Source organism: Mobula hypostoma, chromosome 17 (assembly GCF_963921235.1).
Source record: "Mobula hypostoma chromosome 17, sMobHyp1.1, whole genome shotgun sequence".
In the NCBI taxonomy this organism is placed as follows: Eukaryota; Metazoa; Chordata; class Chondrichthyes; order Myliobatiformes; family Myliobatidae; genus Mobula; species Mobula hypostoma.
Genome location: NC_086113.1, coordinates 22,438,665 through 22,455,801, shown reverse-complemented (window position 1 = coordinate 22,455,801; position 17,137 = coordinate 22,438,665). Strand labels below are relative to the sequence as shown.

At 40.8% G+C, this 17,137-nt stretch overlaps 1 protein-coding gene across 4 annotated transcripts in view; it reads right to left on the bottom strand.

Annotated features, from left to right (window-relative positions):
- The window catches only part of pign (phosphatidylinositol glycan anchor biosynthesis, class N), a 150,758-nt gene that overhangs the window by 33,834 nt on the left and 99,787 nt on the right, over positions 1–17,137 (bottom strand). For all 4 annotated transcript variants that reach the window (XR_010020749.1, XM_063069652.1, XM_063069653.1 and 1 more), the window contains exons 19-22: positions 15,199–15,313; positions 13,184–13,292; positions 8,946–9,048; positions 3,693–3,795 (exon numbers count right to left, since the gene is read on the bottom strand). Coding sequence is in view for 3 of the 4 variants with exons in the window: in XM_063069652.1 (XP_062925722.1) it covers positions 3,693–3,795; positions 8,946–9,048; positions 13,184–13,292; positions 15,199–15,313 (430 nt within the window). In the remaining variant the exon portion in view is untranslated. The remainder of the gene's footprint in view (positions 1–3,692; positions 3,796–8,945; positions 9,049–13,183; positions 13,293–15,198; positions 15,314–17,137) is intronic.

The window sequence follows — 17,137 nt, the reverse complement described above, 5'->3', positions numbered from 1 at the left end:
CTCTCTCCGCTTCTGATCCCTCTACAAGGATTGGTTCATGTTCCTTAGCTTTACCCTACCTGAAGTCCACAATCAGCTCTTTCGTCTCACTGACATTGAGTGCAAGGTTGTTGCTGTGACACCACTCAACTAGCTGGTACATCTTGCTCCTGTACGCCCTCTCATCTCCATCTGAGATTCTACCAACAATGGTGATATCATCAGTAAAATTATAGATGGCATTTGAGCTATACCAAGCCACACAGTCATAGGTACAGAGAGAGTACAATAGTGGGCTAAACACGCATCCCTGAGGTGCGTCAGCATTGATCAGCAGCGAGGAGGAGATATTATTACCAATCCACACAGATTGTGGTCTTCTGGTTAGGAAGTTGAGGATCCAATTGCAGAGGAAGGTACAGAGGCCCAGGTTCTGTAGCTTATCGATCAGGACTCTGATCCTGGTCATATTACAACCAAGGAACGTGTTTGTAGACCGGATATTGAACTTTTTGCTGTTGGACTCCAGCCATATTCCACCGAGATACAACACTGGGCATCACGGGAGGTTGTTCCTGCCTGTGGCCATCGAACTTTGCAGCTTCTCCCGTGCAGGGTCAGACACCCTGAGCCAATAAGCTGGTCCTGGACATATTTCCATCTGGCATAGTTTGCATATTGTTGTTTGATTGTTTGTGGTTTTTGTATTGCTATACTTATGCTCTATTCTTGGTGTAACGAAACCCAATTTCCCTCGGGATCAATAAAGTATATCTATCTATCTATCTGTGGGAATGATGGTGTTAAATGTTAAGCTATGGTCAACAAACAGCACCCTGATGTAATTATCAGTGTTGTCCAGGTGATCTAAGGCTGTGCGAAGAGAAATTGAGATTGCATCTGCCATAGACCTATTATAGTGACAGGCAAATTGTAGTGGGTCCAGGTCCTTGCTGAGGCAGGATCAATCTCTCAAAGCATTTCATCACTGCAGATCTGAGTCCTACTGGATGATAGTTATTAAGGCAGCTCACATTACTTTTCTTAGACACTGGTATAATTGTTGGCCTTTTGATGCAGGTGGGAACTTCCAACCATAGCAGTGAGAAGTTGAAAATATCCTTGAATACTCCCGCCAGTTGGTTGGCATAAGTTTTCAGAGCCTTACCAGGTACTGCATTGTGGCCTGCTGCCTTGTGTGGGTTCACACTCCTGAAAGACAGCCTAACATCGGCCTCTGAGACAGAGATCACAGGGTCACTGGGTGCAGCAGGGATCTTCACAGCTGTAGTTATATTCTCCCTTTCAAAGTGGCACAGAGTGTGTTAAATTCATCTGGTAGCCATTCATGCTATTAGGTTTTGCTTTGTAGGAAGTAATGTCTTGCAAACCTTCCCAGAGTTGTTGTATATCCGATGTCGCCTCCAACCTTGTTCAAAGTTGTCTCTTCGCCCTTGAATTAGCCCTCTGCAAGTCATACCTGGCTTCCTTGTACAGACCTGGGTCGTCAGACTTAAATGCCACAGATCTAGCCCTCAGAAGATGACGAACTTCCTGGTTCAGCTATGGTTTATGGTTTGGAAATGTACAGCAAGTTTTCATAGGCACACACTCATCCACACAGATTTTAATGAAGTTGGTAGTAACTGCAGCATACTCATCCAGATTCGAAGATAAATCCCTGAATCAAGTTTTTTTTCACAACAAAATTATTGATTCAATATTAGCCATAACCTATACTCCCTTGTTCCGCAGTCCTCTTTTATTGTCATTTAGTAATGCATGCATTAAGAAATGATAGTGTTTTTCCAGAATGATATCACAGAAACACATGACAAACCAAGACTGAAAAACTGACAAAACCACATAATTATAACATATAGTTACAACAGTGCAAAGCAATACCGTAATTTGATAAGAACAGACCATGGGCGTGGTAAAGTCTCAAAGTCTCTCGAAAGTCCCATCATCTCATGCAGACGGTAAACCTCCAGCGCTGCAAACTTGCCGATGCAGCATCCCGGAAGCATCCGACCACAGTCCGACTCCGAGTCCGTCCGAAAACTCCGAGCCTCCGACCAGCTCTCCAACACCCAGCACCGAGCACCATCTCTGCCGAGCGTTTTGACCCCAGCCCCGGCAACAGGCAATAGGCAAGGCTGAGGATTTGGGGCCTTCCCCTCCGGAGATTTTCAATTACGCAGTAGCAGCGGCAGCAAAGCAGGCATTTCAGAAGTGACTCCAGATGTTCCTCTGTGCTTCTTCACATCTGTCTCCATCAAATCAGGATTGTGCACGGCATCCTACTTCACAGATACGATATCATTCAGAATGGCCGCGCATGCTGCGTCACGCCGCCATCTTCTCCTCCCCTCCTATCTACTAGAATTTAACTTTCCCAGCTGCCATGGTAGAATATGAACCCAAAATGCTGCATCTTTCATCAAAACCCTGAACTATCAACCTGTGACATCAGAATGAGACTGCTCTATCCCTCATTCCTACATATCCGATTCAGTACAAAAGTTAAAGATCTAGATTGATCTGAACCTGAACTACAGAAATGATAATGTTTTTCATACCTGACCATTGCTGCAAATTTAACATCATATTGCTTTTGATCCATTTGTGGATGAAACACCAAATTCATTCAACTGAAACGCTGTTTTCTTACAATTATTTCCTAGCAAAGCAAACCACCCTGACCTGGGTGAAGTACAGTATGTAGCCAGCATGAAGCAGAACCCACCCTGGCCTTAATCCAGAACATACTGCCAACTCCTGCCGAGCAAGATTCTAGTGTACTTCAAGACAAGCAATGTTCACATTGACATAACAATGGTCCTGATTTGCTATGTGGGGCTCAGCAGCATTTGCCTCAGAGAAACAGCTTTCCTGAACTTAACTGGTGCCTGAAGAAGAACATGCTGACAGACAGGATCCTGGACCTAACCGTGGTCCCAAAGCCAATCAGGTTACATGTGCGAGCCAGAACAAGGCCTATACCCGAAACTGCTAAGACCTTTCAGATGGCAAGTCAGCCTAGATCTCTTCTATATATCAGAGCTGTCAAGGGTATTTTAATGATTGACTATGTTGGATGTTCAAAAGCAGTTAAAATGATTAAAAGTGAAATTAACAACCAAAATTCATGAATATAGAAATAAAATTACATGAAAATATTTAACACTTAATCAAAAACATTACAGTAATCACAAATACTTTTTTCTTCACAGCTATAAACTTTATAGCCGTGAAGAAGAAAGTATTTGTGATTACTGCAATGAAGTGAAGAGTCTCAGATCCTGCACTAGGTTTGGATCTGGAAGCAGCTACCTGAACAAATATGCTGGGGATTTCCAACAAGCTCTTGCTCCCCCATTGGACTCCATTAGTCCAGTATTGAAGGAAGATTGAAAAAGCACCAGCCCTGGTCAGTCAACAAGCCCCTGACCTTCACATCTACTTGGGAATCCTAAACGCACCGACACACACAAGGGCTAATTTAAGCCCAGTGTTGTAACAACATTGAATATTATTAAATAACAATATTTTTGTAACAGTATTATTTGTACTTTGTACAGCACATAAATCCCTGCTGGATCTATTTATAGAAATACTTTGCTATTATTTGCAATGGCAACGTCACAGTGAAACTTTTGTATTTAATTTTTGGCAAATGATTGATTTTAAAACATTTGGCATCTTATTACCTTTGGAACTGGAGAAACATGGTGAAGCTGGATTGTCTCTTGTTCCAGATGAATCCAGACAAATGTCAAGCACGACAGCAGGAGTGGAAATAAAGCTTCATATCTGATTAAAGCATGATCCTTGTTAAGGCAAAACCATCAATGAAATTATTCACCGTCCAAATGTTATACAAGGTTATTAATCATTCCTTTAAAATAACTAAAAGGAAAACCTACTATCTTCTGTTTTCCTTTAAAGATTATTTAAATTTATGGATCTTATGTCAAGCCAATGTGAAACATAGGGGGAAAACTTGATAGGTTCCAAGAACACACTGATCAAAGAAAAACTTCCTTTCTGATTTAGTAACAGGTATTTCGATCAGAGGAACTCCATTTCAGAGGAGCTGATTTAGGAACAGAAAAAAGCATGGACAGGCCAATTATTACCAACGTTCATCACCCTTCACCTGGACACGTCAGATAAAAACCTTTCAAGCCTCAAGATTTACCCTGCAAGCCTTGTGAGATTGATGATTATCCTCCTGAGATGAGCAATCCGAGGAGAAATTCAGAGGGGTATTAACATGTAGGGAAACGTGTCAATTGTGTCAACATCTAACACTGTGGTGGGGGCAGCCCACAAGTGTCGCTACACTTCCGGCACCAGCCTAACATGCCTACAATTCACTAAACCTAACTGTGTGTGGAAAGAGAGGGAAAAGTGTGGGAGGGAATTGGAACATATGGAAGAAGCTCATGCAGTCATGTGGAGACCATCCAAATTCCTTATACAGACAGTGGCAAGAATTGAACCCCTATCAGTGACTGCCTGCATTATAAAGCGTTGCACTAATTGCTACGCCACCGAGCCACTCATTTACTTCTACTCATCTTAATTCCCTAAAAAATATTAAAGCTTGAGTCAAAAGAAGCTAGATTTCATGAGGTGGTTGCAAGTAAAGAATCAAGTGATGGCACCTCCAAGAATGCATCCATTCAGAATTAGCATTCCACACTAGAAGCAAAGCAATGTGGTTTAAATCAGATGCAAAAGCTTCAGGTTCAGGAGAGAATTGCTGTTATCTACTAAAGCACTCAAAACAGAGTATCTCAGTATTACCTGATCAACGCAAAGAGAATGGAGATCCAGACTTAATGGGCTTTGCCTTTTTAATTCTCTGCTTACAGCCAGACAATGCAAGATCCCAGCAGAAGCTTTTACAGGTCATTTTCTTATCATTGTCTTTGAATTCTATCAGTCATTTCAGAATCAGAATCAGGTTTATTGTCACTGAGTGGATTATGAAATTTTGTTCTTTTGTGGCAGTAGTACAGTGCAGGCATAACAAATTACTGCAAATCACAAGTCGTGCAAAAGAGGAATAATGAGGTAGTGTTCATGAATCAGATGGCAGAGGGGAAGAAACTGTTCCTTAAACATTGAGTGCAGGTCTTCGTGCTCCTGTATCTCCTCCCTAATGCCAGTAAAAAGAGGAGGGCATGTCCCAGATGGTGAGGATCCTTCATGATGGATGGCGTCTTCTTGTGGCATCACCTTTTAAAGATGTCCTCGATGGAGGGGTAACTTGTGCCCGTGATGGAACTGGCTGCGTCCACAAACCTCCGCAGCCTCCTACGATCCTGCGCAATGAGCCTCCACACCAGAGGGTGATGCAACCAGTCAGGAAGGTCTCCGTAGTACAAATGTAGAAATTTGTCACAATCCTTGCTGGCATACCAAATCAACTCAAACTCACTTCATCATGCCTTCATCATGACTGCATCAATATGTTGGGTCTCTGCGATGTTGATCCCCAGGAGTTTGAAACTGCTCACCCTTTGAGATACTTGTACTGGTATTGATATTGGTTTATTATTGTCACAAGTACCTAGATACAGTGAAAAGTTGACATATAGGTCAAATCATTACACAGTGCATGTAAGAGCTACAGAGAAAGTGCATTGCAGGAAAACAATATTAAGTGCAAGATCATAACAAGGTACGTTGTGAGGTCAAGCGTCAATCTGCTCCGTCACCTGATAATGACAGGATAGCATCTTTCTGTGAGCCTGGTGGTACGTGCTTTCAGACTTTTGTATCTTCTGCTCAAATGAAGAGGAGAGAAGAGAGAAAACCCAGGGTGGGTGGGATTTGTGATCTTGATTATTTTCCTTTATCACTCTATATTATCAATTCACTAGATCATCAGCTCACCAACTGACCTCAAAAACTGATCTACATCTACCTCTCTGTACCCATAATCCAGACATCTATCGTCTCAAACCAATGAGTCATAAATAGTTTTGTCCCGATTACACAGGAATAAAACACTTATAAAATGTTGCATAAACTGTGAATACCACGCAGGCCTCTTCCAAATAGAATGAAGGGCAACATCTCAAATATTCCGGAGTGCAATTAGTTTTGATGGCTGAATCAATTACCACCATTTTCCAGTTTGGTTTTACAAAGGAAAGAATTTTCATTCATTTATTATTTGACTCCATTGCTCAGAATTGTCCCAAAGCATTCTTCTTGCAAGGAATTACTGTGAGGAACGAAGACTCCTACTCGGGGTATAACCTCAACAGTTGAATGATGCATAGCGTGATTCTCCCATGCAACAAATTAATGAATGGCCAGCTAATCTCCATTTAGTTGTGCCATAAGGCAGTTTACTACCTGTCCAAAGATGACCAGTCTCACCTGAACAGCACATCTAAAACTTGCAGTGTGCAAGCCTAGTGAGCAACAAACTAACAGCATTGTGAGTCAGACACAAAGATTATAGTAAATTAACTAATCTATAGCAAGACACAAAAATTGCTCCGTTTAATATTAACTACCCCCAAAATTCCATGAATTTTGTCTCTTCATCCAATCTGCTATTTATGTGAGAATTTGCAATATGATTGCTAGGCTGAGCCCAGAGATTTATAATCAGACTGGAGCTCATAGTTTATCTGCAATTAGTCAAAACAGAACTGGGAAGGTCTGTTTACTAACCGCAGTGTTAGAAGAGCAATAAACCACCAGAACAGTACATTTAAATGATAGAAAGATAAATTTAAGTATGTCTTCAGAATCATCTAGCACTTCCTCTAATATCACCATTAAGCCTGCTATCTGTGCTTGAGGTTGTTCCTGATTTCAGACATAAACCTGTGGTTTACAGAGAGCTTATGGTAGTGAAAATTAGTAATAAGTTTTATGACAGGAGACAGACTATGACAGTACATGCACAATGGGTTTAGCAATTTGAGAGTTCAATAGAATATTGTGATGATGAAAGTCAGCCATGATTTTATCCATCTGCCAGATAGTTTGCTGCCCTATTACATTCATAAAAAGACAATGATTGCAATTAAGATTTTACGCACATATAAAAAAATTCTAAAGGCAACTATTTTAATGTCAGAAGCAAGCTGTCCAAAATATTGTAAGAAAACCAAGGGCATTAAACATTTCTGAGAAGGAATTAAATATCACTGCCTTGAAATTCTAGTTTGGAGCCAATCACTGCAAATTTCTGGAGGGTTCAAAGTATGCTGCATGTTTTTAGCATCCCATCTTTTATTTGTTCCAGCACTGACAGGTGTTCTCCTTTAAAAACCAAAGACCTAAGACTCTAGAATTCCCATCCTGTACCTCCCTACCACAATTTCCTCCCTTAATACCTCTTTAAAACTCATTCTTTCACCAAACTTTTTGACCTTCAGTGACTTAGTCTAAGATATTGTTTAAAGAAATGTATTGGTACATTTTCCAAGTTCGAGTTGCTATATGAAGACAGCTTGTCGTTGATGTACCTACCAACCAAACATCCACTAAGAATGAAGCATTCATACAAATGATTAGTGTTCTGTATCTTACAATATCACTAGTGTATAAACTAAAACCATTAGTATTACAGATGGGAACACCCAAAAGGTTTTCTAGGCCTGATGTGTTTCTGCAATTACTACCATACTACAATAAAAGGGGTATTCATAATTTTATAGTAAAATTGTAGTTTGTAAGGCATCTGCTGCTTCAAGAAAATGTACACCTATGACGTAGGACCTTTCCATCTTGGTAGTCCTCAATCCATACCCACTTTTGCAGTCCAAAGAAGTACTAGAGTACTTATTAGTAGGTTAATTTGTTGTTGTTCCTTTTTGCACCTTGTGGTACATCAGGGAACATTTTCTTTGCTGTTTCCTCAGCAGTTGTTTTTTTACGAGGCTGAGTTGGTAGCTCGATGCTCGAAAGCGTGCAAGGGGGCGGCTGGATTAGAACCCAGGACCATTTGCCTCAAAGTCCGGTGCTGACGCCACTACACCACCAGCCAGCATTAACTGACTGTCCTATGATTAGGCTAGGTGTTAAATAGGTGAGTGCTCGATGGGCAGCAAGAGCTTGTTCCACACTGTATCTCTAAACACATACATACAAATACAACAAACTTCCACTCCTCCCACCCTTGAACAGAGTGAGATAATCTCTCTAACTTCACACACACAGCCCAACTTCCACGGATAAAACAATGTCTACTGTACTTCCATGCTAAAGAATTCCAAGAAAACAGAGCCTAGGGAAGTTGGTGTCTATTTTATTTGTTGAGATACAGTGTGAAATAAGTCCTTCCAGCTGCACCACCCAATTTAATCCTAGCCTAATCACAGGACAATTCCCCATGACTAATTAACCTACCAACCAGTATGTCGTTGGACTGTGGGAGGAAACAGCAGCACCCAGAGGAAACCCATATGGTCATGGGGAGAACATGCAATCCCCTTATAGGCAGAGGCGGGAATTGAACCTGGGTTGCTGGCACCACTAACCACTACGCCATTGTGCCGCCCATGTTATTCGTGAGGAGTGCATGTGATCATGATGTTCCCATTATATGTTTCAAAATATTGCCTATTTAATGTTTCAATACAGAAGCTACTTATGTGCCTTATTATGCTACATAACAAGTACAGATATTAGAGCATTACTTATGCTGCATTAACAAAATGATACTATGTCATTATGGAACATTATGGTGTCTCTTTGAAAATTGTGCAATAACCTTATACTTTTTTTGACCTGCAATTCTGTTTAAACTGAAAAAGCATGTAGAATATCCTTGGTTCAACATGCATTTGTTCAACAAGCGAGTGAAGAATGCATATATTATAGCACCTCTGGAATTGTGAAGCTTGGGGAAAAATTCTCCGAAAAATCTGAAAAAAAAATGTCATTAACATCAGCAATTTGTTTTAGATGGGAAAACAAAAGGATACCCCGTGCTGAGCAAGAGGTAGGTGGACATCAACGACAGATAAATGCTCAGCAGTCGTTGAAAGAGAAGTGTAGAACTAAGCAAAGGTATCAGTAAGGAGGAGGCTGCAAGAAAAAGTAAGGGATATCAGAAATGTAATAGCATTCAACGTCAATGTAAAATGTGAGATCTCATCACCAAAGGCAACAGAATTCATACTACTATAATAAAAAATTTTATGCTCAGTCAAGCCACATTTAATAATTAGCAATAGAAATATCTACTTCAATTCAGTAGAACTCATGCTAAGGAAAATCTTCAGTTTACATGATTGCCCTTTGAGATCTCTGAATACCCCAGAACACTTCTCATCGGAAGTGCTCTCTCACAGTTGCTGATAAATTCATATGCCGACCTTTAAGCTATTTGTGAAAAGCATGGTGTGGCAAACAACACTGCAAAGATTCTGTTTCTGGGATTTGGATTAAGTTGACTAGGTCACCAGACTTACAAAATCAGAATCAGGCTAATTAACACAGAACCTGGAGGACCAGTGGACCACTCTTAGTCTGGCACTACCTTTTGTCCTGTTTGGCATGGGTGAACCTACCAAGAGCCAAAGTATAAAGCCCCGACTCCGGCCAACAGAGCTCTCCAAGTCATTGAGGCATGCAGGCCTCTAAATCCTACGACGAGGTTGTGGTCCTCTTGGAGGCATGATGGAACTGAGTTCATACCCCTCTGCAGTCTTTTACAATCCTGCGCATTGGCGCTTCCATACCAGGCAGTCATGTAACCAGTCAGAATGCTCTTCAGGGTAGAAATTTGCTCAAGTATTTGGTGACAAAGAAAATCTCATCAAATCCCAATGAAGTTTAGTGCCATCTTTGTGATTGTATCAAGATAAGATCGATCCTCTGAGAGCTTGAACTATCCCACCACTAAGCACATCTTTCCCTCCCCCCTCTGCTTTCCGCAGGGATCGCTCCCTACACGACTCCCTTGTCCATTCATCCCCCCCATCCCTCCCCACCAATCTCCCTCCTGGCACTTATCCTTATAAGCGGAACAAGTGCTACACATGCCCTTACACTTCCTCCCTTACCACCATTCAGGGCCCCAGACAGTCCTTCCAGGTGAGGCGACACTTCACCTGTGAGTCGGCTGGGGTGATATACTGCGTCCGGTGCTCCCGATGTGGCCTTCTATATATTGGTGAGACCCAACGCAGACTGGGAGATCGTTTCACTGAACACCTACACTCTGTCAGCCAGAGAAAGCAGGATCTCCCAGTGGACACACATTTTAATTCCATGTCCCATTCCGATATGTCTGTGCACGGCCTCCTCTACTGTAAAGATGAAGCCACACTCAGGTTGGAAGAACAACACCTTATATTCCGTCTGGGTAGCCTCCAACCTGATGGCATGAACACTGACTTCTCAAACTTCCGCTAATGCCCCACCTCCCCCTCGTACCCCATCCGTTATTTATATACACACATTCTTTTTCTTTCTCTCCTTTTTCTCCCTCTGTCCCTCTCACTATACCCCTTGCCCATCTTCTGGGTTTTCCCCCCCTCCCCCTTTTCTTTCTCCCTGTGCCTCCTGTTCCATGATCCTCGATCCTCTCATATCCCTTTTGCCAATCAACTGTCCAGCTCTTGGCTCCATCCCTCCTCTTCCTGTCTTCTCCTATCATTTTGGATCTCCCCCTCCCCCTCCCACTTTCAAATCTCTTACTAACTCTTCTTTCAGTTAGTTCTGACGAAGGGTCTCGGCCTGAAACGTCGACTGTACCGCTTCCTAGAGATGCTGCCTGGCCTGCTGAGTTCACCAGCAACTTTGATGTGTGTTTCCTGAACTTGAAGCTGCTCACACTTTCTACTGCTGCCTTTCCAATGACGACTGGTATGTTTCCCCTTACTGAAGTCCACAATCAACTTCTTGATCTTATGATGTTAACTGCAAGGTTGTTGTTGTGAAAACACTCAACCAGCTGATCAATCTCACTCCTGCCACCGTTTGAGATTCTGCCAACAACAGTTGTGTCAGTGGTGAAATTATAGATGGCGTTTGAGCTGTGTATAGCCAAAGTCATAAATGTAGTGAGAGTCCAGCAGTAGGCTAAGCAAGTATCCTTGAAGCACACCGGTGCTCATTGTCAGTGAGGAAGAGATACTGTTTCTGATCCAAACTGATTGTGGGGGGTTTGGAGTGATAGGGATCAAATGCAAGTGGGACTAGTTTAAGTAAGAGCTTGGTTGGCAAGGACCAGATAGACCAAGAGGCCTGTTTCCATGGCCTATGAATCTATGACCCTGGAATCCATACAGTTCAGATTATACTGAATAACAAGGCTTAACAAATTTAGTAGCATATGTCATATCAATAAAGTATAAAACATAAGTAATTAGTATCCTATGAATATAGATGGTTGACACCTGAAATAATTGAGGAAGAAAACACCATAAAAGTATTTTATAGGGTCATTGTGACCAATTTCCAATGTTGGGAAAGTGAACAAAATATAATTATCATTAGATTATGAGCTAATTATAGTGGAAGGACTCATCACCAACAACAATCAGATGAATTACAGAGAGGAGATGAAAGAGTTCGAGGCCTGATGCTTGGCAAATAATCTCTTACTCAATGTCAACAAGACACAGGAGATGGATATCGACTTCAGGTTAACTTGCACCACTCACACCCCTCTTTACATTGGCAGTGCAGCAGTGGAAACTGCAAACAGTTTCAAACCCCTGGGAGTGCACATCCCGAACAAGCTCCAGAACACATGCAACATAATCAGAAATGCTCACCAACATCTCTGCTTTCTGAGGAGGCTGAGGAGAGCTGGACTATGCACATCTATACCCATGCCATTCTACAGATGCGCGGTAGAGAGCATCCTAACAAGCTACATCACTGCATGGTATGGAAACTGCACTGCCGCAGACAGGAAGGCTCTACAACGGGTGGTCAAAACTGTCCATTGCATCACCAACACCAGACAACCTCCCCTCCCCCCAGCTAGGATATAGATACACAAGTATGCAAGAAAAGTGTCAGTAACACCATGAAGGATCCCACCCACCCACCCTGCTCATAGACTATTTGTCCCACTCTCGTTAGAGAGGAGGCCGCAGAGCATTCATGCCAGGACCACTAGACTCAAAAACAGTTACTTTCCCCAAGCAGTAAGGCTGATCAACACCGCCACCTACTAACCCCCAACTCCCGCACCACCATCACCTTATCATTTCCTGTCAGTCACCTTATTAGATTAGATTCAACTTTATTGTCATTGTGTCAAGTACAGATACAAAGCCATTGACATGCATTTAGCATCTGACCAGAAATGCAAAGAATAGTGTTATTTACAAAATAACTGTGAATTTAAAAAAGTGCTTCAGCACACAAATATAAAAGTACTGAGACAGTACAATATGGATGCAATACTGCTTAGCGCTGTGATGAGAGGTTCAGCAGTGTCACAGCCTCAGGGAAGAAGCTCTTCCTGTGCCTGCTGGTGTGGGAGCGGAGGCTCCTGTAGCGCCTACCGGATGGGAGGAGAGTAAAAAGTCCATGGTTAGGGTGAGAGGCGTCCCTATGCACAGAAACTCCTGTGCCTAGCATCACTTTATGGACATGCAATCAATGCATATCAGCTATCTTGTGTATTTATAATTATTGTGTTTTATTTATTATTATTGTATTCTTTATCTTGTTGTGTTTTTTTTTGTGCTGCTTTGGATCTTGGATTCATTATTTCATTCTCCTTTACACTTGTGTCCCGGAAATGACATTAAACAATCTTAAATGTTGAAAGCAGAATCATTTTCCAGACAGTAGATAATGAAAACCAGAAGCTTAATCTCTCAGAATTTCTTGTGGTCATTTAAGACTCTTAAAGTTTGTTTGGTAAGTGAATAAAATGTATAAACCAAACAGACAGCTAATTAAATCACAGCAGATCTGTACCACTCACATTAATGCCCTCATCTCTCTGGACTGCATTTGAACAATGGTTTCTAAAGCAAGAATGATTGTTCTACCACTGAGCTATGGCTGACACCCTTTTCCTACTTGGTTTCCATTAATGTCACATTTATGAACCACTCAAACAGACTGAAGTCTGTTTCTGCTCTGCTCTGCTCTTTCAGAATGTAGTTCTCACAACACTTCAGTGTGTCTCACCAATCTTAAAAGCTGAAGACTACAGGAGTTTGGAAAAACTCACACAGGACATTCTTACCTAGAGTTGCCCAACTGATAATCTGGTTGACTAAAGGCACTCCATGTTTAAGAACCAAGCTGGAGTATGTGCTGTTCACAATATAGATTGACAGAACAATGAGCAGGATCTGCAAAAAAAGGGTCTTGCATTAGATTTTTTAAAACAATACCAAATATTGGAAAAGCAGCACTAATTAACATTAAAACCAAGTTATCCAGAAAATATGGCGCTAAACCACTTTGCCAGCTTAAAGCAGAAGTGAAAGCAAATTTTAATGACATCTTTAACAAACTTAAGGAAAATTAAAAAAAAACTGCAGATGTTGGAAAATTGAAACAAAGGCAGAAAATGCTGGAAAAAAATTCAACAAGCCAGGCAGCATCTGTGGAAAGAGAAACAGTCAGAATGAAGGGTTGTCAACAGAAAACATTGTTTCTCTTTCTACAGATACTGCTTAATCCATTGTTTTTTTCCCCCCAAAATTTTCTGATTCTTGACTTCAGGATGTTCCAAAGCACTTTATAGGTGATGTAGTACTTTTGAAGGGCAGTCATTGTTGTAACTTAGATATGTGCCCAACAAACTCCCACAAACAAAACTGTGAAAATGGACAGATAGCCTGTTCTAGTAATGTGGAGAGAACACCAGGAATAGATCCCCTCTTCTTTTTTGAAGTAACATTGTTCTTTTCTTCTTCTACCCAGCAAAGCATCCAGTCAATTGCATCTCTGACAAAACAGCACACTCTCACTATTGCACAATACACCAGTTTTTTGTTTAATTCTCTAGGAAAGTGACACAGACCCCTCATTTAGAGCTGCAATACTATAACCTGATCATACCTCTCTGCTATAATTCATCAAAAGGATACTTAGCGCAACTGAGCATTGGAAGAGATGCTTAGCACAATCTGTCCAATTAGTATTTATCCTTGGGATGGTCAGCATTAGGTGGCTGGAGGATGTTTTAGGTAACGAAGCAGCAGAGGACTCCAACTACCACTGACTATTTTAGTGCACTTACCAAAAACGATTATTAAGCAAACTGCTGAAGCGTAGCAGCATAGAAATATAGATATGGGAAAAAAAATCATTTAGTTCAAGGTTGTTGCGCCATTCAATGTCAAAAGTGAATCATCTTTTTCCCCATAACATTCAATGCTACTTGCTGATAATTTGCCTACCCGGTCAAGTCGACAGCAAAAATAAATAGTGTTAGCATATCCTACTGGAAAGAAATAATGAACAATTTATACATTATTCTGACTTGCAGATGTTTGAAATGGGTGTAAGTATTATTGTACTGTATTCTTAAGTGAAAATGGCATTCAATTAATCATAGGCTGAGGGTCTGAAGAATATGGGATTTTCCCCTTCACCCCGACAACCCCTCTTCTCACTTCTCTCATCCCCAAAACTGAAACCTTTAGATACAGCCAATATTAGAAGGAGAAAGCACTCAGTGCATTTATCAGAAGAAAAAATACACACAGTGTCAGTGCTTCCATCAAAATGCACTGGCTCATAGTGGAGGTGCATGCAGGTGCATGTCAAATTATAGCAAGGATATGACATTCATTGCTCAAGTTAATCCACAAGACTGGCGGTTTGAGTTACCGACAACTTGACAGGTCTGAACAGAAGATTTGTCAAAGAAAACATCTGTGTATGTTTAAAGCATTTCCAAGGACTAACAAAAGACAGAGACTTTGTTTGGCAGGGCTGTAGTTGCTGTGGTTCAATAACTGTTTTTTCCCTATATTTTCATCTGGATGTCATTGAGCCATTTAAAACAATAGATTTGTGCACAATTTATATATTAAATTTGTATTAAACAAACCACTAATGAAATTTGAAGGTATTTCAGAATATCAGAAATGTGAGTATCACCTACTTGGTATTTACCTCGCAGCAATGATGAAGAGCTTTATTGCACACCTTATGTAAATGCATGCTGCTCAAGATAATTAAATGTACAAGAATTAATCCTGCATAATTATGACAAGCACATACAGAAATGATATTAACACAAACCTGTACAATGTATACACTTTTGGTCACTGTAGCCTCAACTGTTTGTTGCTTTTCCATCTTGATTGAAGTGAAAAAGACAAAAGTGCAGATGACAGTGAGTAATCCAGCTCCTGTTCTGTTTCCACAAAAAGATGTCTAATTAAATCATATAAAAGCTGACTGGGTATTACCAGCATATTCTTGTTTTATCTAAAACACACATGTTAATCTCCAATCAATTTGCCACAGTCCTTTAAAATGCACAGAATCATGGAGTACAAAAGGAGGCGTGACTTGCTTGAAAAATTATCAATTACAATTCTCTGTCCTCTTCCTTACGGGCTGCACTTTTCCTCCTGTTCCAATATACCTTCAGATTAAAGTTCTAATGTATTCGGAACATTATAAACAGAAGTTAATCACAGGAAATCATCCAGCTTCAATTTTATGAAAGAGCAATGTGATGTCAAACTGTCTATTTTTGCTGCTTTATGAGATAGAGCCACAGAATCATAGATCACTATAGCACATAAACAGGCCCTTCAGCACATCTCGTCCATGCTAAGTTATTAATCTGCCTAGTCCCATCAACCAGTACCCAGACCATACCCCTCCAATCCTTTCTCATGCATGTATTCATCCATATTTCTCTTAAATGTTAAAAATGAACTCGAATCCACCATTTCTGCTGGCAGCTCAATCCACACTCTTACCATGTTTCCCCTTAACTTCTCTTCAAACATTTCACCTTTCAACCTCAACCCATAACCTTTAAATTCACTCAACCTCAGTGGAAAAAGACCTGCTTGCATTTACCCTATCTATACCCCTCATAATTTTGTATACCTCTACTAAATCTCCCTTCAATCTCCTACGGTCCAGAGATAATATCCTTCCCTATAACTCAAGTCCTCAATTCCTGAAAATACCCTTGTAAATTTTCTCTGCACTCTTTCAATTTTATCGATATCTTTCCTTCAGTTATGTGACCAGAAGAGCACATAATACCCCAAATTAGACCTTACCAAAAAGTTCAAACTTTTAATTCTCAAACTTCGAAGTTCAAAGTAAATTTATTATCAAAGTACAGTACATAAATGTCAGCATACAACTATAAGATTCATTTCCTTGCTGGCAATCACAGTAAATACAAGAAACACCTTAGAATCAAGGAAGGACCACGCCCAACAGGATGGACAAGCTATGTGCAGAAAAAATATACCAATAAACTTTGCAAATATAAAATTTTTTAAAAGAAAATAATAAATACATAAGCAATAAATATTGAGAACATGACAACATTGTGTAGATGTGTTCAGTGGTGGGGTGGGTTTTTACCTACGATGGACTGGGCTGTATCCACTACTTTTTGTAGGATTTTCCATTCAAAGGCATTGGTGTTTCTATACAAGGCCATGATGCAACCACTCAATATCCTCTCCACCACATATCAATAGACATTTGTCAAAAATTGAGATAAGGAAGTAGAGGCACTGCCATGATTTCTTCATAATGTCATTTATGTGCAAGACGCAGGGCAGATCCTTTGAAAAGATAACACTGAGGAATTTAAAGTTGTTGACCCTCTCCACCTCTGAACCTACAATTACGACTTGCTCATTCACCTCTAGTTTCCTCCACCTGAAGTCAATAATCATCTCCTTAAGTCTTGCTAACATTGAGTAAGAGGCTGTTGTTGTGGCACCACTCAGCCAGATTTTCAATCTCCCTCCTATATGCTTATTCATCGCCACCCTTGATTCCGCCTACGACCATGGTGACGTTGGATAACTCAAACATGGCATTGGAGCTGTGCTCAGCCTTACAGTCATAAGTATAAAATGAGTAGAGGAGGGGGCTAAGCACTCAGCCTTGTGGTACACCTCTGCTGAGGGAGATTGTGGAGGAAATGGTCATGCCGATCCAAATTGCCTGGGGTCTGCAAATGAGGAAATTGAGT